This window comes from Microtus oregoni, unplaced genomic scaffold (assembly GCF_018167655.1).
Source record: "Microtus oregoni isolate MIOR12 unplaced genomic scaffold, Mior012 000019F_ref0000042, whole genome shotgun sequence".
Taxonomy (NCBI): Eukaryota; Metazoa; Chordata; class Mammalia; order Rodentia; family Cricetidae; genus Microtus; species Microtus oregoni.
In genome coordinates, this window is record NW_024543078.1 from 37,496,490 (window position 1) to 37,521,870 (window position 25,381).

General features: G+C 47.3%; 2 protein-coding genes across 7 annotated transcripts in view; one reads left to right on the forward strand and one right to left on the reverse strand.

Annotated features, from left to right (window-relative positions):
- Positions 1 to 4,365: 4,365 nt before the first annotated feature.
- Positions 4,366 to 8,964, reverse strand: LOC121459305. Its single transcript, XM_041668871.1, is given in 2 exon segments — positions 4,366 to 4,446; positions 5,613 to 8,964. Coding segments are annotated over 2 exon segments (3,267 nt in total). The 5' UTR covers positions 8,857 to 8,964; the 3' UTR covers positions 4,366 to 4,423.
- An 897-nt stretch (positions 8,965 to 9,861) lies between these two features.
- The window catches only part of LOC121459304 (protein SFI1 homolog), a 65,047-nt gene continuing 49,527 nt past the window's right edge, over positions 9,862 to 25,381 (forward strand). For 5 of the 6 annotated variants that reach the window (XR_005975955.1, XR_005975956.1, XM_041668869.1 and 2 more), the window contains exons 1-4: positions 16,894 to 17,005; positions 17,253 to 17,423; positions 19,280 to 19,351; positions 24,077 to 24,187. Coding sequence is in view for 4 of the 6 variants with exons in the window: in XM_041668869.1 (XP_041524803.1) it covers positions 16,983 to 17,005; positions 17,253 to 17,423; positions 19,280 to 19,351; positions 24,077 to 24,187 (377 nt within the window). In the remaining 2 variants the exon portion in view is untranslated. Of the gene's footprint in view, positions 9,925 to 16,883; positions 17,006 to 17,252; positions 17,424 to 19,279; positions 19,352 to 24,076; positions 24,188 to 25,381 lie in introns of those variants that run through there. The other variant, XM_041668870.1, reaches the window with a different exon arrangement.

Sequence of the window (25,381 nt, forward strand, 5' to 3'; positions counted from 1 at the left end):
CCACAGAAGTCCAGGGGATTGAGCTCCGCTCCCGTGGCTTAGTGACAGGTGCCTTTACCTGCTGAGCCATTTTGAAAATTCAACCAATTGTATCTAAACATTATTTATTTGCTTGCTATTCATATAGAGTCTCACTCTAGCCCAAGCTATACTGGAACTCACTAAGTAGGTACGATTGTTTTGAAACTGCAGTGATTCTCCTGCCTCAGCCTCTCACAATGGTTGCCACCAATAAATTGTTTTATTTATTTTATTTATTTATTATGTATACAATATTCTGTCTGTGTGCATGCCTGCAGGCCAGCAGAGGGCACCAGACCCCATTATAGATGGTTGTGAGCCACCATGTGGTTGCTGGGAATTGAACTCAGGCCCTTTGGAAGAGCAGGCAATGCTCTTAACCTCTGAGCCATCTCTCCAGCCCCCAATAAATTGTTTTAAAAACTTTGAATTACAAAGTCACCATTTGTAAGAAGGGGGCGGGAAGTATTACCTGAGTTTAAACTTTTTAAAAAATACTTATTGGGGGGCTGGAGAGATGGCTCAGTGGTTAAGAGCATTGCCTGCTCTTCCAAAGGTCCTGAATTCAATTCCCAGCAACCACATGGCGGCTCACAACCATCTGTAGAGAGGTCTGGCGCCCTCTTTTGGCCTTCAGGCATACAGACAGAATATTGTATACATAATAAATAAATATTAAAAAAACAAATAAAAAATATTTATTTTGTGTATGAGTGTTTCCCCTGCATATGGGTCAAAAGAGAGACCGACTTGGAATAACCCATCATGTGGACGCTGGATGAGCAAAAAGTGCTCTTAACTTCTGAGTCGTGTCTCCCGCCCCTTGGCTCTAATCGTCACACACCCAACCAATTGTTATGTTTTCCTTGTTTTTAATATGAAATCTCCTAGTCTTTTCTCAAAGTTATGTCTTTAAAGATACAGCACTAATTGGCCGATCTGATGCGGAGATTACCGACGTGCGCGCCACCATGCCCATGTCTGACACCGGTCCGTCCCATGCCAATTCATGCAGGAAGCGTTACTGGAGACCCGCAGCCAAGAAGCGTCCGTACTTCCGGCCAAGAGACCAATCGGAAGTCGAGCTCACAGAGAAGCCAGAAGCTTCAGTTCCCGGGGAAGCTGCGCGCACTAAAGACGACAGAGCAGCTTCCGGCGCGGGCCGCGTTGCCGTGGAGACGGGGGCGGGGCGCCAGCGCAAGGCGCGAAACCCTGGGCCTCTGGCCTTCGCCTCTACATCTTCCCGGCGCCCGCTGAGGAGTCGGCTCCCTCAGGTACGAGGCTAGGCCTTACGCCCCGAGTCCTCGAATGGCTCGTCCCCCTGCTTTAAAGGCGGTAGAGCGCGGGTACCTAGGAGCTGGGCCCTGTGACCGCTCTTTCTCCTGTACAAATGCTGCCTACCTGAAAGACCCCCGTGGTAGGCAGTCTTTCAGACCGGGGAGACCCTCCCAAGGAACAGCGAGACCACTCTCCGGATGCAAACAGCAAGAGGCTTTTATTGAGTACACAGGTACCTGGGGCGGCTTAGTCTTTCGGGAGACAAGCGCGCCTGCAGACTGGGGGAAGGTCTTTTTATAGGAAAGAGGGCAGCAGAAGCAGATTACAGAAGCAAATGCATCGTTAGGGGTCAGTTGGAATGGGGCAAGGGGCACAGGGGGTTTTTCCTTTCCCAGCACAGATGTATGGGAACAGACATCCTGTTAATTGATGTCCTGTCCTAATCTATGGATATATAGATCCTGTTTTGCAGCCAAGCAAATGCATCGTTAGGGGTCAGTTGGAATGGGGCAAGGGGCACAGGGGGTTTTTCCTTTCCCAGCACAGATGTATGGGAACAGACATCCTGTTTTGCAGCCAGGGACACTGACCTTACTCTGCACTTACAGTCGTACGTCAAAAAGCTCTTTGAAGTGACGTTACAGCAGATAAGCTGGGATCTTTCATAGGGGGAGTTGTCTCCTCTGTGAATTACTGATATTCTAGATTGGGCACGTATACTGACTATAGGCATCCTGTTTCCCTAAGCAACCGGGATGTTCTCATTAGAGCAGGCCAGCTGCGGGTTCCTTATCGCTTGAGGCCGGATGGCTGACCGGCTGACCGTGGATATCTTGCCTGGCTTTTCCGCCCTCATTTTCAAGTCGAACTTCCCTGCTCTAATTACTTGCGTTGCTGCAAAGTTTAAGCCTTGCAAAATGGCGTTACTGCTGCTTAGTGAGTGGGGGTCTTTCATTCCCCCCTTTTTTTTTTTTTTTTTTTTCCGAATAAAATCCTTTATCTACTCAGCTGCGGTATCCCTATTCTCGGGATCAAATTGTCTAAGTTGGTGGTACTGTTGTGTCAGGACCAAAGCCTGGATGACAGACAGCCTGTCCTTCATAAATTGTACTAGCCGGTTGAGAATGCATGGTCCGAAAAGCAGAATCAATAGTAGTATGATTAGGGGTCCCATAATGGAGGAAATCAGGGTGGTGAACCAGGGCGATCTGTTGAACAGTCCCTCAAACCAGCCTTGATCAGATTCAAAGAGCTGCTGTCTCTGCTTAAGTCTTTCCCTCAGCTTTGCCATGTTGTCTCTGACTAATCCTGTGTGGTCTGCATAAAAGCAGCATTCTTCCTTTAGGGCTGCACAAAGTCCTCCTTCCTGCAGGAACAGTACGTCTAGTCCCCGCCTGTTTTGTAGGACTACCTCAGACAGTGAGGTTAAGGACTTTTCCAATGCACTGACCGATTCCTCCAAGGCTTTTATGTCAGTGTGCATGGCTGCCTGTAGTTGCCTAAACTGCTGGGTGGCGGCAAGGGCTGTTGCTCCGGTCCCTATCCCTGCCGTAATGCCTCCAACAGTCAATCCCCCAAGCAGGAGGGCTAGGGTGAGGGACACTGGCTCTCTCCTGAATCTAGGTCTTCCTTCAAACTGAGCATACACATATTCTGGTTCATGGTAAGTTATTTTCGGCCATAACTCAATTAACACACAATAATCAGAGGATATGTTTAAGACTGAGGAAGACACACAGGGGGTCAGTCCCGTGCTACAGGCCCAGTAAGTGCCATTGGGAGGTGTTAGGTAATAAGTGCCCTGGGGCAGGGCTAGTGTGGTGTTGCAGAGAAGTGAATGTGAGGGTGGGACTTTTCCTATACAAAGGCCCTCTCCTGACACCTCCGATAGCGTCAGCTTGTGCCGTGGTATATTGGAGCATTGGGCTGGTGGGGAGGTCTGATTGGTAAAATTCCCCATGAGTGCCAACCCTTCATAATAGGGGGGCCTAGGTAGTAGGCAGAGCCAGCATTCTTGAGTCCGGTTAGGGTTGGTTAAGTTTAAGGCTTGATATGCCCCCTGTATAAGGCCGACCAACCTGTCCCCAGTTCCGGATACCGCCGGAGCGGGCACTGACGGGAACGAGCCCTCCGCTAAAGAAGTTGAGGAGAGTGCCGGGGTGGCGTTTCCTGAAGGGGGTTGGGCTGGCGCTGGGGGAGGTTTGGGAGGGGATGGAGCCTGTTGGTCGCCCAGGACTGTGTTGGGGCCCAGGGACGAGGATGGAGAATCCGGGGTGAAGCCATAAGTGAGAGTAATTATAGCTCCATGGTCTGGACCGGTGGGGTCGTATCTCCGGATCCCCCATGATCCTGTTAGGGCAGGGGCCTGGTCCTTACATTTTGAAAAGGTCAGGCGAATGTTTGGGCCGGAGGGGTAAGGGGTCTTATCCCAGTATTCTATATGTAGGGGATCATTTCCCTGGGGGGTTCCCCAAGAGCTAGCCAGGGATCCCCAGGAGGAGGTTTCGCAGCCCCAAGCGTTACAATAATATTGGTTGGCCGTGCTATGTGAGCATCGTTTATGGCTCCGGGTCCCCGGACAGGCATACCAATCAGCATTGTTACCGGGAACCAGCCCTCCCACTGCCTGGAACAAGGTGACTAGATTGGCTTTCATTTCGGGTGGGCATCCTAGATTCTTGGGCCCCTTCATGGTTGTAACATTGAGAATCACATCTGTACCGGCTACTAGGAGGGTCCAGGTGCTCTTTCCCACAATGTGGGGCGAGACTGAGCGTTCTCCCAGGGCGCGGGGGGAGGTTATGAGCATCATCAAGACTAGGTACGGGAGAGTCTTATCTTTAGAGGGTTTTGTGTGCGGTGGATCCTCCATGATGCCCCGGTTGTGGTTCCGTCAGGAGGGCTGGCTGCTTTGACGTGCGACGCGTGGACCCAGGCTGCGATGCCGTCAACTTTCAGCGCGGTCGGGGTGGTCAGTAGCACGGTATAGGGTCCCTTCCAGCGGGGTTCCAGATTCTTAACCTGATGCCTGCGGACCCACACGGTGTCGCCAACCTGGTAGTTATGAGGCACCACTGGTCTGTCCAATTGCTCCTGGTAGGCTGCAGCAAGTGGTTTCCAGACCTCACGTTGCACGATTTGGAGTGCCTGCAAATGAGCTTGCAGAGAAGGACTATTAGCAAAGCCTGAAATATTGGAATCAAAGAAATTAATGAAGGGCGGGGGCGCCCCGTATAGTATTTCAAAGGGAGTAAGTCCATGGGGTCCTGGAGTGTTTCTGGCCCTGTATAGGGCCAAGGGTAGTAGGAGTACCCAGTCTCTAGAGCCAGCTGCAAGCGTTAATTTGGTCAAAGTCTCCTTAATAGTTCTGTTCATTCTTTCTACCTGTCCTGAGCTCTGGGGTCTGTATGCACAATGTAATTTCCAATCAATCCCCAATAGCTTGGCCACCAACTGACTTACCTGGGAGACGAAGGCGGGCCCATTATCAGTGCCCAACATTTGGGGCATGCCATACCTGGGGAAGATTTCTTCCAGTAGCTTTTTGGTCACAATCTTTGCGGTCTCATGCTTGGTCGGGAAGGCTTCCACCCATCCCGAAAAGGTGTCCACAAATACCAATAAGTACCGGTATCCATACATGCCTGGTTTTACTTCGGTAAAGTCAATTTCCCATTGTACTCCTGGTCGATGACCGCGAATTCGCACCCCCTGTCCCACCTTGGCTTTTCCTGCATTCACCTGTGTACATGCTCTACATTTGTCCACAACCTTTTGGAGGATGCTGTCTCGCCCCAGTAAATAGCAAAAAGTCTCCTGCCGATCTGACAATGTTTTCATCTTTCGGGGGCTTAGATGGGTCAGTTTATGTAAGTAATCAAGCATCTTATAAGTGTATGCCATCGGCATCACTGTTTTTCCCTTCCATGTCCATTCGCCCGTTCTCTGGTCCTGCTCCGCTCCCATGTCTGCCAGGAGCTTCAGATCCTCCTCATCATATTCGAGGGGGTCTCTCCTATCCTGGTGCATGGGCAGTATGGCTAGCGGAGCCTGCAGGGCCACCTGTTTAGCGGCTTCATCAGCCAGCCGGTTTCCTCGAGCCTCAGGGCTGTCTCCTTTCTGGTGTCCTGGGCAATGTATAATGCTCAGTTTTCGAGGCAGAAATAAAGCTTTTAACAAGGCTAAGATCTCTGTTTTATTTTTAATTTCCTTTCCTTCTGAAGTCAGTAGCCCTCTTCTTCGGTATATTTCCCCATGAACATGAGCAGTGGCAAAAGCATATCGGCTGTCAGTGTAGACATTGAGCTTCTTACCTTCTGCCATCCTCAAAGCTTGTGTCAAGGCGACAAGCTCTGCTCGCTGCGCAGAAGTCCCTGCAGGCAGAGACTGTGCCCAGATCACTTCGGTCTCCGTGGTTACCGCTGCACCCGCCTTTCGCTCACCTTCCCGCAGAAAGCTGCTGCCATCAGTGTACCAGGTGACATCCGCATCCCGGAGGGGTTGATCCGTCAGGTCCGGTCTGGTCCCGTGCATTTCCGCCAGGATCTCGAGACAGTCGTGTTGTTCCGTCTCCCCCTCCTCTGGGAGTGGTAGCAGGGTTGCAGGATTGAGCGCCACCACTGGTCCGAAATGGATTCGGTCCGAGTCCAGGAGCATGGCCTGATAATGGGTCATGCGGGCATTGGAGAGCCAGCGATCTGGGGGTTGTCTGATTAGAGTCTCAATTGCGTGTGGGGCCAGGATGGTCAAAGGTTGGCCCATAGTCAGTTTGCCAGCGTCCTTGGTGAGGACTGCCACTGCTGCTACCATTCTGAGGCATGGGGGCCATCCTGCGGCCACGGGGTCCAACTTCTTGGATAGGTAGGCTATTGGCCGCCGCCAGGGCCCCAACCTCTGGGTCAAGACCCCTTTTGCATATCCTTGCTTCTCGTCAACAAACAAATCAAAAGGCTTAGTCAGGTCAGGGAGGCCTAAAGCTGGGGCTGTGAGCAGAGCCCGTTTGATTTTCTGGAAAGCCTCATCCTGATCCGATCCCCATGAGTACATCACCCCCTGCTTAGTCAGTGGGTACAGAGGGGCTGCCAGTTCCGCGAATCCGGGGATCCAGAGCCGGCAGAATCCCGCTGTCCCTAGAAACTCTCTCAGCTGGCGGGGTGTCCGGGGTGTAGGGATTTTCATAACTGTGTCTTTCCTGGCCTCCGTTAGCCACCTCTGTCCTTCTTTGATTTGGTACCCTAAGTAGGTGACCTGCCGTTGGCATATTTGGGCCTTCTTGGCGGAAGCTCGGTACCCTAGGTTCCCCAAAGCTTGTAGTAATGCCTCAGTTCCTTTTTTACAGTCCTGAGCCGAGGTAGCAGCTAGCAAGAGGTCATCAACGTATTGCAACAGCATCAGGCCAGGATGCCTCACTCTGAAATCCGCTAAGTCTCGGTGTAGGGCCTCATCGAACAGGGTGGGGCTATTTTTGAAACCCTGAGGCAACCTGGTCCAGGTCAGCTGTCCCGAAATCCCCAATTTAGGATCCTTCCATTCAAAAGCAAATATAGGCTGACTTTTGGGGTGCAGTCTCAGACAGAAGAATGCATCCTTGAGGTCCAGGACGGTATACCAAGTATATGAGGGTGACAGTCCACTTAACAGATTGTAGGGGTTAGGAACTGTCGGGTGTATGTCTTCCACCCGTTTATTGACCTCTCTTAGATCCTGTACAGGTCTATAGTCCCCAGTTCCTGGCTTTTTCACGGGCAGCAAGGGGGTATTCCAAGGGGACCGGCAGGGGACTAATATTCCCTGATCAAGAAGCCTTTTGATGTGAGGCCTTATTCCTTCCCTTGCCTCGTGAGACATGGGGTACTGTTTAATCGAGACAGGAGTAGCAGTTGTCTTGAGGCTTACCATTAGAGGGGGCTGCTGTCTGGCCAGCCCCATTCCCCCGGTTTCTGCCCATGCCTGGGGAAAGCGGTCCAGCCAATAAGCCTCAGTGGGGGCCACAGTGGTACTATCTTTTTCATGCAGCCTATATTCATCTTCTAGGCTGAGAGTCAGCACATGTAAGGGTTGTCCCTGAGGGCCAACTACCTGTGCTCCGGTTTCCTTGAAGAAAATTTGAGCTTTTAATTTTGTGAGCAAGTCCCTTCCTAGGAGCGGATATGGACAGTCGGGCACGTGGAGGAAAGAATGAGTCACCTTACCGGTTGCTAGGTGAACCTTGCGATCCGTGGTCCATCGGTATCGTTTTCCACCAGTGGCCCCTTGGACCCAGGCAGACTTGTCACTCAGGGGTCCGGGGTCCCTGGTTAGCACCGAGTGTTGAGCTCCTGTGTCGACCAGGAAGGTGACGGGTTGCCCCCCAACATCTAAGGTTATCCTGGGCTCAGGGGGGGGCTCCTGGCCCTGACCCCCCTAGTCGTCCAGGGTCAGGAGGGAGGTCCGGGGTGGCCCGAATCTCCTGGGCCCTCTCTGTTTCTTGGGGCAATCTCTTGCCCAATGTCCCTTTTCCTTGCAGTAGGCACATTGGTCCTTGTCAAGGGGTTGCCTTTCCCTATCTCCTCCCTGTCTATCCTGCCTTTGCCCTGACACTACGGTGGCCAAAAGCTTAGTCATTTCTTTATGTCTCTTGCGATCCCTCTCCTTTTCCTTTTCCTCAGCTTCTTTTCTGAAGCGGTCCTCTCTCTCCTCTGCTTCTCTCCTGAGGCGGTCCTCTCTCTCCTCCTGCGTCTCCCTTTTATTGAAAATCTTTTCTGCCTCCTTTAACAGATCCCTGAGTGAACTTTCCCTGAGGTTTTCTAGGCGCTCCAGTTTGCGCCTGATATCTGGGGCTGACTGCCAAATGAAAGACATGGAGATATTGGTCTCCTGTCCGGGGTCGTCGGGGTCATAAGGAGTATACCTGCGGTAAGCCTCTTTAAGCCTCTCAAGGAACGCAGAGGGAGTTTCCTCTGACCCCTGTACAACCTGCTTTACCTGAGCCAAATTCGTTGGGCGTCGAGCCGCCCTGTGGAGACCCGCTATGAGCAACTGGCGATAGAGAACTAGGTGATTCCTACCTTCCACCGTGGTGAAATCCCAAGAGGGACGTTCAAGGGGAAAGGCAGAATCTATTTCATTAGGCAATTGGGTGGAGCGGCCATCAGGTCCCCGGACTTCCTTCCGGGCTTCCAGGAGGACCCTCTGCCGTTCCTCCGAAGTCAGCAGGGTCTGCAACAGCTGCTGGCAGTCGTCCCATGTAGGCTGATGGGTGATCAAGATAGATTCAATCAATGCGGTCAGCCTAGAGGGGTCCTCAGAGAAAGGAGGGTTATTATTTTTCCAGTTATAAAGGTCCGAGGAGGAAAATGGCCAGTACTGCAATTGGCCATTCATTCCCGTGCGGAGAGGGAATGCCTGTGAGGAGGTTGTATCTGCTGCATGCGGCTGGTCCCTCCGTCCCCTCAGGCGCGCGGCCATCGGCGAAGGATCAGGAGAGGCAGGCGTCTCTCTCTCAGTGGGGTCCGCCTCATTCGGAGACTGCGGGGCTGGCTCCTGGTACGGCGGAGGATCCTCCGTGAGGAGGTCCATTAGCAAGTCGCCCTCTGGAGGCAAAACTTTGGGGATAGGGGATCCTGAGGACTTGGTGAGGGCTGGGTAGAGGGAGGAGCGGGGCGGGGGTCCCGTAGGGGTGGGAAGGAGTGGAGGGGGTAGAGTGGGTGCAGAGAAAGTGAGGGTAGGGGGATTTGGGGCGATGAAGGGCTTGACCCAAAGCGGTGGGTCATAAACCATCGCTTCCCAAACCACAATATATGCGACCTGGTCTGGATGCCCGTGAGGGCCAGGATCCATCACCTTGGCCTTCACCTGTAAGATAACATTGATGTCAAAAGTTCCATCCCGAGGCCAGCCCACATTGAATGTGGGCCACTCTGAGGAGCAGAAAGTTACCCAACGTTTCTTCCGAATGTCCAGTGACTGGTTATTTGCAATGTCTTGGACATCTCGCCAGTGCTGCAAAGTGAGGCTTAAAGGGGTGGTTACAGATTGGCCCATTCTCTCAACCGCGGTGACAGTAACAATCAGACAAACGCACAAAATACAACTTAGACCAACACAAAATCGCGCAGCGCGGCTTCGGCGTAGGACCGAAAGCAAAACTTCAGACGGAGACTCTGAGGATCCGGATTCCTCGTCTCCCAGAAGAATCACATACCCTTCGGACTGTGGGGGCGCCCCAAACAATCCTATTCGGTAAGGATTCACAGAGTTACCGATGGGCCAGGCACCACATCCAGCCCCAGATGTCCCTGAGACGTCTCCCAGGGCTGCGGTCGGGGGTATGAGCCCGTCGGCTCCCCACGTCCGCCCGATACAGACCTAGTCGGCCAACTAGTACAGAGTCAGTCGCAAGCGCAAACACAGAACACCGAAACACGGATACACTGAAACACTGATATTCAGGGGAAACAATCGCTGGCCAGCTTACCTCCCGGTGGTGGGTCGGTGATCCCTGGACAGGAGTCTCCAGATCTCGGTGGGACCTCCAAATGAAAGACCCCCGTGGTAGGCAGTCTTTCAGACCGGGGAGACCCTCCCAAGGAACAGCGAGACCACTCTCCGGATGCAAACAGCAAGAGGCTTTTATTGAGTACACAGGTACCTGGGGCGGCTTAGTCTTTCGGGAGACAAGCGCGCCTGCAGACTGGGGGAAGGTCTTTTTATAGGAAAGAGGGCAGCAGAAGCAGATTACAGAAGCAAATGCATCGTTAGGGGTCAGTTGGAATGGGGCAAGGGGCACAGGGGGTTTTTCCTTTCCCAGCACAGATGTATGGGAACAGACATCCTGTTAATTGATGTCCTGTCCTAATCTATGGATATATAGATCCTGTTTTGCAGCCAAGCAAATGCATCGTTAGGGGTCAGTTGGAATGGGGCAAGGGGCACAGGGGGTTTTTCCTTTCCCAGCACAGATGTATGGGAACAGACATCCTGTTTTGCAGCCAGGGACACTGACCTTACTCTGCACTTACAGTCGTACGTCAAAAAGCTCTTTGAAGTGACGTTACAGCAGATAAGCTGGGATCTTTCATAGGGGGAGTTGTCTCCTCTGTGAATTACTGATATTCTAGATTGGGCACGTATACTGACTATAGGCATCCTGTTTCCCTAAGCAACCGGGATGTTCTCATTAGAGCAGGCCAGCTGCGGGTTCCTTATCGCTTGAGGCCGGATGGCTGACCGGCTGACCGTGGATATCTTGCCTGGCTTTTCCGCCCTCATTTTCAAGTCGAACTTCCCTGCTCTAATTACTTGCGTTGCTGCAAAGTTTAAGCCTTGCAAAATGGCGTTACTGCTGCTTAGTGAGTGGGGGTCTTTCATACCCACAAGGCTTCGGTCCGTGCGTGGAAGTGCGAACGGAGCGTGCGTGAGGTTGTTCGGAGTCCGCTCAGCTCGCGCTGCCTTTGCAGGGCCTCTGCATCCTCCTCCTCCCCCTGCTGGAGAGCGCCTCAGGGTGACTCTCCCGCCCTCACGAAGCTTATTAGCAAGGACAGATCCAGATTCGATTCAGGGGTGTGCCTGGGCGAGGGGCTCGTTGTGTACACTGATCTCAAGTGACCGAGCCGTTTGTACCGCAGGTCCTCATTTGGTGTAGTTTCTGAAAGTGTAGAGGCCGGAACACCAGTGGCGGCTCTACCACCTGTTAGCCAATGACCTTGAGCACCCACCTGATTAAGGACAATAAGCACCTGCTGAGATGACGGTGTTAAAGTGGGTCGTGCGTGGAAAGTGCTTAGGAGAAAGCGTGTCACCTTAATTGTGGTCCGTGTCCCTTAGATGGTGTGGTAATTACCAAGTGTTGAGCAAGTAGGATTTTAGGGAAGGCTTCCTGGAAGCAGTATTTGAAACTCACTCAGGTGCTTGATATATAAATGTCCTCTTTTTTTTTTTATAGGATCTTTTATTTTTTTTTTTAAATTGTACAATACTGTAGCTAAGTATATGTGTATCTCACACTATCATGGTTTTTAAAACATTAAAATATTAGCCGGGCGATGGTGGCGCACGCCTTTAATCCCAGCACTCGGGAAGCAGAGGCAGGTGGATCTCTGTGAGTTCGAGGCCACTCTGGTCTACAGAGCAAGTTCCAGGACAGCCAGAGATACACAGAAAAGCCCTGTCTCAAAACAAACAAACAAACGAACACCCCACAAAAACTATATGTGAAATTGGTCAACAGTGGGAAATAGTTAAGAAACCTTGCCCTGAGGCAGCTACCAGTTTGCTTTCTTACTATAAAGTTTTGCCTTTCTGGACATTTCATTGAAGTGAAACCATTTAAATGGGATATGGTGGCACATGCCTTTAGTTGAGGTACTCTGGACGTAAAAGCAGGCACTTCTCTGTCAGTTTGAGGACAGCCTGGACTACATAGTGAGTTCCAGGACATTCAGAGAGACATAGAGAGACCCTATTTCAAAACACACACACAAACACACACCCCCAAAGTGAAATCATAATATATGGACTCCTGCGACTGACTTATTTTATTTTGTATAATGTAGCCCTGGCTGTCCTAGAATCACAGAGTGGTCTTAAGTTCAGAGACCTACCTACCTCTGCCTCCCACGTGTTAATTATGAGGATGTGTGCCACCATGCTCGACCCTAAGCATTCTTGTATAAGCTTGTATATAGACATAGTTTCAGTTTTCTTTGGTATATGGGTAGTAATGGAATTTCTGGATTAGTTTGTCCTTTATTATCATCTCAGGAGATCAGTCTTCATGTGCATCTGAGAGCTAATGTCTAGCAATCATGTTTTATCTTGGGCTGTCTTTGTAATTAACATGTATATTACAACTTAGAAACAAATTTATGTATTTAGGCTTTTTTTTTTTAAAGATTTGTTTTACATACAATGTTCTGCCTGTAGGTATGCCTGTGAAGAGGGCACCAGATCTCATGATAGATAGTTGTGAGCCACCATATGGTTGTTGAGAATTGAACTCAGGACCTCTAGAAGAGCATCCAGTGCTCTTAACCTCTGAGCCATCCCTTCAGTGCCTTATTTTGGTTTTTTTGAGATGGGGGTGTGTAGTATTAAGGGGCGGCAGGGCTGCGTTCCCAGCACCCCGGCCGCCTGCCCGGCTAGCTTATGCCCGAAATAACAACACACAAACTGTATTCACTTAAACACTGCTTGGCCCATTCTCTTCTAGGCTAATTCTCACATATTAATTTAGTCCATTTCTAATCATCTGTGTATGGCACCCCAAGGTGCGCTTACCAGGAAGATTCTAGCCTATGTCCATCCTGGGTTGGAGCTTCATCCTGGGAGCGGGGCATGGCATCTCTCTCAGGCGTCTGCTCCCGAGAGGAGAGCTGTCGAGTCTGAGCTCACTTTCTCTTCCTCCCAGGGTCCTGTTCTGTTTACTCCTCCCACCTATCCTCTAACCAATAAAATGGGCCAAGGCAGTTCCTTTATTAGCCAATGACCTTCCTCCATCAGGGTTTTCTCAGTGTAGCCTTGACTGTCCTGGAACTTGTTTTATAGACCAGCCTAGCCTGGAGCTCACAGAACTATACCTGTCCCTGACTCCTGAGTCCTGGGAATAAAGGTGTGTGCCACCACCGCCCAGCCCAGCCCCAGAGATTTATTTTATTTATTTATTTGTTTGTTTTGAGACAGGGTCTTGCTACATGTTGGCTTCAAACTTGCAATGATTTGGGGCTCAGCACTTAAGAACACTTGTTCTTATTTTTTATTCATTTACTTGTTTATTTATTTATTATGTGTACAGTATTCTGCCTGCATGACAGAAGAGGGCACCAGATCTCATTACAGATCTCCAGTTCCAGGGAATCTGACACCCTCTTGTGACCCCCAAGGAAACTAGGGATTCATTTGGTACATGGACATACATGCACACACAGCATTCATATTCACAGAATAAATAAATGTGATTATTTCTGGGTTGGGGGTATAGACTGGTTTATCTCTGTGCAGCCCTAACTGTCCTGGAACTCACTCTGTAGACCAGGTTGGCCTCAAACTCACAGAGATCCACCTGCCTCTGCCTCTGCCTCCCAAGTGCTGGTAAGGCGTGCGCCACCACTGCCTGGTTATAAATAAAAGTTTAAAAAAGAGGAAAGCTTGCAGAGCTCCTCCTTTCTCTGGATTACAGCTGTGTGGCACCCTGCTCAGTTTATTCCCTGCTGCTGATTGAACCTAGAGCTCTTTTTTTAAAATATTTATTTATTTATTTATTATGTATACAATATTCTGTCTGTGTGTATGCCTGCAGGCCAAAAGAGGGCACCAGACCCCATTACAGATGGTTGTGAGCACCATGTGGTTGCTGGGAATTGAACTCAGGACCTTTGGAAGCACAGGCAGTGCTCTTAACCTCTGAGCCATCTCTCCAGCCCCCCTAGAGCTCTTTTCATGGCAGGAAAGCCCTAAAAAACCATCTCCAGACCTAACATCACTAAAAAGTTTACCTGACACAGATATGATCTTTTACAGTTCATTTATTACTCATTTTCCTTGAACTGTGTGGTCTTTTTCTTTTTTAAAATTTATTTATTTATTGTGTATACAACATTCTGCCTCCATGTATGCCCACACGCCAGAAGAGGGCGCCAGATCTCATTACAGATGGTTGTGAGCCACCATGTGGTTGTTGAGAATTGAACTCACTACCTCTGGAAGAGCAGCTAGTGCTCTTAACCACTGAGCCGTCTCTCCAGCCCCCAGAACTGTGGTCTTAATTATGATGATGATTTTACCTTTTTAGAGTATCATTATAAGTACATCACAGTTGTTCAGTAGATGTCACATTCACTCTGCTTGCCTCCACTGTGTATTGTCTTACCTCTTATTGCTTATATTTGTTTCCTACAGTTTTGTAACTAGCTGCCACCAAGTTGGTCATTTCAAACAATGCCACTCTTGTTCCCTCACAGCTCTGGAGACCAGAAATATGAAGTTAAGGAGGCATCCTCTGTCAGAAGGTTTAGGGAAGATCTCTTCTATACTTTCTCTTAGAGTTTGAAATTGCCAGAAATCCTTTGTGTTCCCTAGCCTCCAGTCACAAATAAACAAACAAGCAAATAAATAAATGTAATTTTTAAAAATAAAAAAATTTAAACTGCATAAAGATTCTTATAGTAACATTGACAACCAAAAAATTAATCTGGGAAGACTAAGACTCTTGACTGCTAATGATCTAGTTGTGAAGGAAAATTGAAGACACTGGAAGAATGAGCCTGTTATAGCTTGCTTTTTTTAAAAAAAATATTTATTTATTTATTTATTTATTTATTTATTTATTATGTATACAATAGTCTGTCTGTGTGTATGCCTGTGGGCCAGAAGAGGGCACTAGAGCCCATTACAGATGGTTGTGAGCCACCATGTGGTTGCTGGGAATTGAACTCAGGACCTTAGGAAAAGCCGGCAATGCTCTTAACCTCTGAGCCATCTCTCCAGCCCCCCCCCCCCCCCACTTTTTAAGTTTAAAGTATATTATAACCAGGTGTGATGACACATGCCATTAATCCCAGCATTCAGGAGACAGAGGGAGGTTTGAGGGTAGCTAGGCTTACATAGTGAGACCCTGTTTCAGAAAATAAAACAACAATAAAAACTTTTCTGTCAAAAAAGCAATTTAGAAAACATTACACCAAAATCAACCAGATCCAAGACAGTCCATTGCTAACCATCTAGAGTAGCTGCTTGGGAAGGAAGCTGTGGAGCTTCAGTTGGCTTTGTGCTTTCATTGTCAGACATACATTTATGTACCTCACCACCACAAAAACTAGTTACAAACGCTTGAGGTGGTGGACCTTTTTCATTGTTAGTGTCTGTGTCTCTCTCTGTGTGTGTATTTGTGTGGGCATCCTATAAGCTTGAAGATTAGAGGACATCTTTCTTTATCCTTTAAAAGATTTATTTTTTATTTTCTATGAGTAGGAACATTTTGCCTGCATGTGTGATTGTGCACTCTGTTCCCGGTGCTCTCCGGAGACTGACTAGGAGGACATCAACTCCCCTGAAAACTGCAATTACAGATGTTACCTACCGTGTGGGAACCAGATCCAGGTTCTCTGCAAAAATACCAAGTATAGAGGACAACTTCCTTTTTTTATTTTTATTTTTCTTTTCATGATAGGGTTTCTCTGTGTAGCCTTGTCTATTCTGGAACTCCCTCTGTAGACCTGGCTGGCCTCGAACTCAGAGATCCACCTGCTTCTGCCTCGTGAGTGCTGGTATTTAAGGTGTGCACCACCACCCAGTGAGGACAACTTTCAAGAGCCATTTTTCTTCTTCCACCCTCTGTGAATCAACTCAGGGTTCAGGTTAGCAGCAAGTTCCCTTGCTGAGCTATCTTATCTCACTGGCCCAGAGTAACTGTTTTTTTTTTTTTTTTTTTTTTTGAGACAGGGTTTTCCTGTGTAGCCTTGACTGTCTTGGACTGACCTTAAACTCACAGAGATCTGGTTGCTGGAATTTCTTTTTTGTTTTTGTTTTTGTTTTTCAAGACAGGGTTTCTCTGTAGCTTTGGTGCCTGTCCCAGAACTAGCTCTTGTAGACCAGGCTGGCCTCGAACTCCCAGAGATTCACCTGCCTCTACCTCCCGAGTGCTGGGATTAAAGGCGTGCGCCACCACCGCCCGGCTGGTTGCTGGAATTTAAAGGTGTTCACCACTGTTCTTGGCAGAGACATAACTTTTTCTTTCTTTTTTTTAAGGCAATGCTTCTATGTATAGCCTTGGCTATCCTGGGACTTGCACTGTAGACCAGGCTGGCCTCGAACTCACAGAGATCCTCCTGGGTCTGTCTCCTGAGTGCTGGGATTAAGATGTGCACCACCACTGCACAACTATGGGGTATTTCATGATTAGGTAGTGATTAGGGAGTCCTAGCCCATTGTGAGTGGGGTCATCCCTAGACTGGTAGTCCTAGATTCTATAAGAAAGCCCATGATGTTGTCGGGCAATGATGGCAGCACATGCCTTTAATTCCACCACTGGGGAGGGGGCAGAGGCAAGCGGATCTCTGTGAGTTCAAGGCCAGCCTGGTCTACAGAGTGAGTTCCAGGACAGCCAGAGCTGTCTTAAAAAACCAAAAAGAAAAAGAGTCATGATGAATAAGCCAGTAACCCATACCCTTCCATGACCTCTAGATCAGCTCCTGTTTCCAGGTTCCTGCCCTGTTTGAGTTTCTGTTCTGACTTTCTTCCTCAAGCTGCTTTGGTCATGGTGCTTCACCACAGCACTAGCAACCCTAACTAGGCCCGTAAGAGACTTTCCATGCCTGGTATTGAATTAAGAAGTAGAGGGCATAGCCGGGCGGTGGTGGCACACACCTTTAATCCCAGCACTCGGGAGGCAGAGGCAGGTGGATCTCTGTGAGTTCGAGGCCAGCCTGGTCTACAAGAGCTAGTTCCAGCACAGGCTCCAAAACCACAGAGAAACCCTGTCTCGAAACCCCCCCCCCCCCCAAAAAAAAAGAAGTAGAGGGCAGAGACCTCAGAGTTGGCAGACAGCTATTTACAAGTGTGACCCCCGGGAGTGTGCAAACAATTCACTCCCTTCTTTCCCTTTCCTGCAGTTATAAGAGGAAGACAAAGGCTTTGGTTCATCAGTAATCCATTCACAAAAAAACATATCAACCGCTGGTTGAATTTCCATCAAAAGGGTTCAGCAGAGAATGGAGAAGAAGATTGACTCCAGGTACATGATAGGGCAAAAATGACAGTCGAAGTTATGATTCAATTGCTGGGTCATGGGCATGTGCCAACACACCTGGGTAATGTTGGAAATACAATGTTTGGTTATAAAGTATGATGTTTCAGTAGGGGGGTGGTGCTTTGTGTGTGGGCATAGTCAGCATCCGTCTCCATGAGCTTAACAACAAAGCTTTGGTGAGTGTTAATGTATTGTATGAAGAGATTTTTTTTTCTCTCTGTTCAAATTTAAGGTCTTTTAGGGGTGGTGTGGTTAAGAATCCTTGTTCTCCGAAGGCACTGCCCCTCAAAAAGTCTGCTGCCCTCTCTGCGATCCAGAGGGAGTTACCTAGAAGCTGTCATCCTCTATATTCTCATGCCTCACAAAATTGGGTTCAACACCGATTAAGAGAACTGCGCAGCAGGTGAGACTTTTTTTTTCCCTTCTTCCCCAAATTGAAGGTATAATTCTTATTTTTCCTTTCCCAGTTGGTTGGAGAACTCTTCAGAGTGGAATAGTCTGATAAAAAGAATATTTAGGGCCACCTTTGATGGTGCTTGACTTTAATCCAAGTGGTTAGGAAGCAGAGGCAGACAGACGTCTGTGAGTCTGAGAGAAGCCTGTTCTGTTCTACACAGAGAGCTCTAGGCCAACCAGGGTCACTTTGTCTTAAAAAAAAAAAAAAGAATATTTAGGAAACTGCAGATACAGTCTACATCATCAAGTTTTATCTATGGTCTCCAGTTGTGACTTATACAATTGGCTGAGTCCTGAAGAATCGTGTAAGACTTAGCCAGACAAAAGGTAGGAAGAAGAGGGTTTCAGGCTGAGCCCAGAGATTGACAAGAATGAGTGCATGCGAGTGTGCAAGTGAGCGTGCGAGCAGCAGGCCGTGCCTTCAGCACAGTCACAAGGGGATGGCAGACATCCTCCGCTGATGACTGTCAGTGGCACAGCGTTGCACAGGGGTTTGCGTAGAGAGCTCTGAGTGATCACTGCTCCTCTCACAGTGTTCGGGAAAGGCTAGGTACATGGATCTTTGCCAGGGGTTTTAAACAGGAAGAAAAATGAGAAAAGAGTTATTCCCCACAAATCTGATGTCTCCGCCTCTTCATTGACAAAATACTTTGTATTGAAAGGTGTTTTGTGTCGTCTTGTTTAAAGTGAATCAGGAGTGGTGACACAGGCCTGTGGTCCTAGCCATGTGGCAGATAAAGCAAGAATATGGCAGGTCAAAGCTATTCTGGGTGACAAGTGACATCTGTCAAAAAAAAAAAAAAAAACAACCCAAAAACTGTCCTTCTAACTTTTCTAAAATAATGACAAAGGAAAATAGGGCATGTGCTCCAGTGTGAGTCTTCTTTTTGTCCGCAGGATAAAATGAAACAATTCTGTGGGATTCTAAAAAGATAATGTTTATATGCCCTTGTGTTGAGTTCTGCTATTGCTGGGTCTAAGCTCCCATAGTCGGGCACAGAAAAATTCCTGCAGCTAATCTTGGTGCCTGTTAAACTGTGTAGGACTCAACTCTCTGCAATCTTTGAGACTTACACTCTCTGAGTGTTGTTACAGCAATGCCTGTTTTTAAAGTGTTTGGGTTTGCAAGTTAGTGGTAGAGTGCCTGCTTAAAACTGCGAGAGGCCTTGGGTACCATTCACACACACAAAGGGTGGGGAGGAGATGACTCCGGTGGAGAAACTGATGCACAAACACACACACAGCGTTGTCTGGGAAGATGACTGCACTGTAGAAATTGATAAAGGCCAAACTTTCTTTATTCATACATTTTCTTTACTGGACTTGTAAAATAAAAAAAAACCATGAACTTGAGTGGTAAAGTGCAGCATGCTTTTAATCTTAGCACGTAGGAGGCAGAGAAATGTGGGTTTCTGTGAATTCCAGGTGAGCCGGAGCAAAACCCTGAAGTCAAAAGGAAAGTGTTTAAAAACAATCTTCTTGATAGTAGGTTTTTGTTTTGTTTTTCAAGACAAGGTTTCTCTGTGTAACCTTGGCTGTTCTACAACCTTGTAGACCAGGCTGGCCTCAAACTCAGATCCGCCTCTACCTCCCCAGTGCTGGGATCAAAGGAACGCACCACCAACACCCAGGTTAATTTTAGTTTACAAACATTTCTGTTTGATGTAAGATTAGCTATGATATCATCTTTTGATGCAGACTGTGGTCCTTCTCCTTGACACCTTAAAGATTCCATCTCCTTTCCAGAAAACTCCTGTTAGTTAGGTTGAGTGTTCAGATGGGTGTGTCTTTCTTTTCTTTCAGGTGTGTGGCCAGAAAGTTCTTGTATTTGTGGATTCGAATGACTTTTGGAAGAGTAACTCCCTCCAGAGCCAGGTATTGTTAGCTCAGGAAAGTGAACTGCTGTTGGGCTTCTTCTGTTTCTGTTATTTTATTTAAAAAATTTTTGGCCGGGTGGTGGTGGTACATGGCTTTAATCCCAGTACTCAGGAGGCAGAGGCAGGTGGCTCTCTGTGAGTTCGAGACCAGCCTGGTCTACAGAGTGAGTTTCAGGACAGGCTCCAAAGCTACAGACAAGCCCTGTCTTGAACCTCTCCCCCCCCCCCCCCACACACAAAAAACAAAAACAAAAACAAAACCCAAAAAACAAAAATTTTCAATGAAAATATAATTATATCTCTTCTCCCCTTACCTCATCAACATTATCATCATCCTCCCCCCCTCTTTCTTTTTCTCTCTGTATATTTTTTTTTTTTTTTGTTTTTTTGTTTTTTTGTTTTTCGAGACAGGGTTTCTCTGTGGCTTTGGAGCCTGTCCTGGAACTAGCTCTGTAGACCAGGCTGGTCTCGAACTCACAGAGATCCGCCTACCTCTGCCTCCCGAGTGCTGGGATTAAAGGCGTGCGCCACCATCGCCCGGCCTCTCTGTATAATTTTATTTATTTATTTATTTTTGTTTTTTTGAGACAGGGTTTTTGTGTGTCCTGGAATTCGCTTTGTAGACTAGCCTGGCCCCAAAGAGATTCCCTTGCCTCTGCCTCCCAAATACTAGGATTAAAGGCGTGCGCCGCCACCACCACCTGGCTAATCTATATATTTTTTTAACGATAGAGTCAGCTGGGTAGCGGTGGCAGATGCCTTTTAATCCTTGGGAGGCAGAGGCAGGCAGAGCTCTGTGAGTTCGAGGCCAGCCTGGTCTACAAGAGCTAGTTCCAGGACAGGCTCCAAAGCTACAGAGAAACCCTGTCTCGAAAAACCAAAAATAAAATATAGGGTTTCACTTTGTATTTCCAGCTGGCATAGAACTCACTGTGTAGGCTAGGCCGGCCCCCAGCTCAGCAAATACAGGTGTGTACCACTATACCCACCACTTCATTATTATTTTTGTTTGTTTTTGTTTTTAAAACAGGATTAAGGGCTGGAGAGATGGCTCAGAGGTTAAGAGCATTGTCTGCTCTTCCAAAGGTCCTGAGTTCAATTCCCAGCAACCACATGGTGGCTCACAACCATCTGTAATGGGGTCTGGTGCCCTCTTCTGGCCTGCAGGCATATACACTGACATAATTAATATAAATAAATATTTAAAAAAAAAATAAAACAGGATTAAAGGATTAAAGGCCTGGATCACTAATGCTAGCAAGCAGGCTTCTAAGGGAATAATAAAATAAAATATAAGATAAAACAAATATGTCAGAATTGGATAAAACAGATAAACAGAAGGAAATAGCCCAAGAGAAGGCACAAGAAAGAGACTCAGTCATTCACACACTCAGGAATCCCATAAAAACACTAAATTGGAAGCCATAATATATATATCCAAAGGACCTGTAGGGTAAAAAGAAGGGAAAAATATGTAAATAAGATAGGATTAATAAAAAATAAGGTTGCCGGGCGGTGGTGGTGCACGCCTTTAATCCCAGCACTCGGGAGGCAGAGGCAGGTGGATCTCTGTGAGTTCGAGACCAGCCTGGTCTACAAGAGCTAGTTCCAGGACAGGAACCAAAAAGCTACAGAGAAACCCTGTCTTGAAAAACAAAAACAAAAACAAAACAAAAAAATAAGGTGGATATGGTTGTAGAGGACCAACAGCCCTTGTGCATACAGATAAGCCCTGGAGAAGCCAGGAAAGGTTAAACATAATGGAAGAAAATTTTACCTGTTCTACTAAAATTCTGGGGGAAAATGTAGTTTAAAACCTGGTGATCCTTTGCTATCTGTAGGGCCAGGCTTTACCTGTATCCCCATTTTAGATAGGGATTCTAGTGCTGTGAAGAGACACCATGACCACGGCAATTCTTTTTTTTTTTTTTTTGATTTTTCGAGACAGGGTTTCTCCGTAGGTTTTGGTTCCTGTCCTGGAACTAGCTCTTGTAGACCAGGCTGGTCTCGAACTCACAGAGATCCGCCTGCCTCGGCCTCCCGAGTGCTGGGATTAAAGGCGTGCGCCACCACTGCCCGGCGGCAATTCTTATAAAAGAAAACATTTAACTGTGGCTAGCTTTCAGAGGGTCGTCCATTATCATCATGGCGGGATATGCTGGAGTGCAGACAGACATAGTGCTGCAGAAGGAGCTGAGAGTTCTATATCTTGATCCACAGACAACAGAAGGAGCCTGTCTTCCCCTGGCCAGGCTTGAACTTAAAAGACCTCAAAGCTCGCCTCCACAGTGACACACATCTTCAACAAGGCCACACCTCCGAATAGTGCCACTCCCAATGGGCCCACACACATGAGTCTTTGGGGGCCATACCTCCAGAATTTGTTTCAGTTATCCTTGACCCTTTCCGCTAAATCTTGAGCATTGTTTCTAGGCCATAAACCCATCCTTATGAGTGATTTCACTTGTGCTTAACAACAGCCTAAGTGACTTCTGTATTGTTTTAGGACCAGGGGAATCCCAACATCCACATTCTGTTTACCTCCATCATTGTCCGTAGATCCTAAATCTTGGGCACTATCTTAGAGTCAGCAGTACCCATCTTTGTGAAAGAAGCCAGGTGTTCTTTATAAAGAATTTCAATATAAACATGTCTTAAGCTTTGCTATACTCCCAGGACTGAATTAATTGTTATCGAAAACCTTCCAGAATTGTACTGTGCTCAAATATGGCTAAAACAAAAGACCTGACATCAGACTCCCAAAGTCTGAACCGAGTTTCATACTTGTCTCTGTGGCTCTTAAAATCTGTATGGACCTCCTCCCCATCCCTGCCCCACATATGATGGCATATACCTTTAGTCCCAACACTCCTGAGGCAGAGATAGAGGCAGGCCAATCTCTGTGTGTTCAAGGCCAGCCTGGCCTTCAAAGCAAATTCCAAGTCAGCCAGAACCGTTATACAGAGAAACCCTGTTTAGAAAAAACAAAGACAATCAAAAGTTAATAATAAATTTAGAAAAAAAGAAAAAGCTCTGAAATAACATTGAGAGACAAGGAACCCCAAAGGTGCTGTTGTGCTCCTTAAACCAGTTTTTAAAAGGAACAGTGAGTGTTAGGAGGGGGAAAAATATCAATAACCTGCAGAATTATGAAAAAAAAAACCCAACAACTTAAAATGTAATTGACAAGCCCAGCTTTTATGACTTACTTTGACAGCATTTTTAGCATAACATTGACTCACTTTTGTTATCTTTTTTCTGACAGGGTCTCCCTGTGTAGCCCTGGCTGGCTTGTGTAGACCAGGCTAGCCTCAACTTTACCGAGATCCTGCCTTTGCCTCCCAGTGCTGGGATTAAAAGTACTTAAAACTGCTGGGCCATGGTGGCGCAAGTCTTTAATCCCAGCACTTGGGAGCAGAGGCAGGTGAATTCCTGTGATTTCGAGGCCAGCCTGGTCTATAAGAGCTAGTTCCAGGACAGCTAGGATTGTTAACCCTGTCTCAATACCGCCCCCCCCCCCCCCCCCCCAAGAAAAGTACCACCATAGCTGGCCTTTTTGTTGTTGTTGTTGTTGCTGTTGTTTTTGGAGACAGGATTTCTCTGTATAGCCCTGTTTTTCCTGGAAATCACTCTGTAGACCAGGCTGGCCTCAAACTCACAGAGATCCACCTGCCTCTACCTTCCAAGTGCTGAGATTAAAGGCATACGGCACCACTGCCCTGTAGGCATTTTCTTTAGTTTCTATTTTCTCTTATGACTTGTAGTTATAATTGTCCTCTCCAGATTCCAATTAAATTAGCATCTGTGTTCCCATTAAGTACTCACTGGTTTGCTTTGTTACTGTAACCTTCTAGAAATTAAATGTAATTACCACTTTTTGAACTAGAAACATGTTTTAGGACTGGGCATGGTGCACATATCTATAACCCCAGCATTTTGCAGGCTAAGCCAGGAGAATTAGGAGTTTGTTTATGGAAAACAAAACATGACCTGGGAGATGGCTCGGAGGGTAAAGGTGCTTGCTGTGCCTGGAGTGGTGGCACACACCTTTAATCCCAGGACTCAGGAGGTAGAGGCAGGAGGATCTCTGAGTTTGAGGCCAGCCTGGTCTACAGAGTGAGACTCATGACAGCCAGGGCTTTGTAGGGAGCCTGTCTTGAAAACAGAAAACAAGAACAGTGCTTGCTGCCAAGCCCCCGGGCTTGAGCTCAGTCTCTGCAACCGACCCTGCAGTGCTTCTCCTTACATAGTTAAGAGGGAATAGAGTTTCTTATTTAAAGTGCTGAAAATTGTAATAGATTTTAATGTTTATTATTGTGTTTGTATATGGTGTGTGGGGTGTGCATATGCCACAATCCATGTATAGAGGTCACTTTGTGGGGTCACTTCTCTCTACCTTTCTTGGCGCTGAGATCAAGCTTAAGTCCTCAGGTTTCTGTGGCTTTATCTACTGGGTCATCACACCTACTCCCCAGAATTGTAGTTTTGATTCCCTCACAGTGTGTGAAGATTTCCTTAGTGTCTGTAACTGTTGGAGTCCTTGGAGCAGTTGATTGTTCTGTTCCTAGTGTGTGTAGCACTGAACTTGTGATGCGACTCAATGTGCCGCTTTCCACACTGTGGTGTCTTAACCGAGAAGGTAAGGGCGCTGTGAAGCTGCCTGGGCAGAGACCTCAGCCCTGCCGCTTCCCCTCAGCTTTCTGATGTTCTGCCTTCTCCCTAGGTTTTTCCATGAGCGGAGAATTCTACAGAAGGTCTTTGGAGAGTGGAGGGAAGAATGGTGGGTCTCCCAGAGGGAGTGGAAACTCTGTCTTCGAGCTGACTGCCATTACAGGTGTCTCATCACTTATGCTTGCTGAAACAGATTTTACACTGCACCGGCTACCCAATGTCGTGCTTCTCTTCCAAGGGAGCTAAGTTTTGGGTTTTTCCTGGCCTTTAGAAATCCTTTTGGGAAGAGTGAATCCATACTTATTTGCAGTTACATCCTTGTTCATGCACACATGTGTGTGTTCTCTGAGTCAGAAAGCTATGCTGAAAGTGATCTACTCACTTCCAGGTATTTTTAAATCTGAGAGGTTTGTTTTTTAAAATAATTAGTTCTAAACTGGGTGGTGGTGGTCACACCTTTAATCCCATCACTCTGGAGACAGAGGCAGGTGGATCTCTGTGAGTTTAGGGCCAGCTTGGTCTACAGAGCTAGTTTTAGGACAGGCTACACAAAGAAACCCTGTCTTGAAAAACGAAAAACAAATAACGACATCTTAAATTTTGCAAGAAAATGGATAGAGCTAGAAAACATCATTTTGAGTGAGGTAACACAGACACAGAAAGACAATTATCACATGTACTTGGTCATAAGTGGTTTGTAAACATAAAGCAAAGAAAACCAGCCTACAAATTAAAATCCTAGAGAACTTAGACAATAATGAGGACACTAAGAGAGACTTACATAGATCTAATCTACATGGGAAGTAGAAAAAGACAAGATCTGAGTAAATTGGGAGCATGGTGACATTGGGAGAGGGTTGAAGGGGAGGGGAGCAGAGAAAAACGTAGAGCTCAATAAAAATCAATAAAATAAATAAAAAATGTGTATAAAAAAAAAGAAAAACAAAAAACAGACAAAAAAGAAATTAGTCCTGGTGCTGGGCAGTGGTGGCGCACGCCTTTAATTCCAGCACTCGGGAAGCAGAGGCAGGCAATCTCTGTGAGTTCGAGGCCAGCCTGATCTACAAGAGCTAGTTCCAGGACAGGCTCCAAAACCACAGAGAAACCCTGTCTTGAAAAAACAAAAATAAAGCCGGGCGGTGGTGGCTCACGCCTGTAATCCCAGCACTTGGGAGGCAGAGGCAGGCAATCTCTGTGAGTTCGAGGCCAGTCTGATCTACAAAGGGAGTTCCAGGACAGGCTCCAAAGCTACAGAGAAACCCTGTCTCGAAAAACCAAAAAAAAAAGAAAAAAAAAAAAAAGAAAAAAAAGAAAAAAAAAAACAAAAATAAAACAAAAAAATTAGTCCTGGCATACT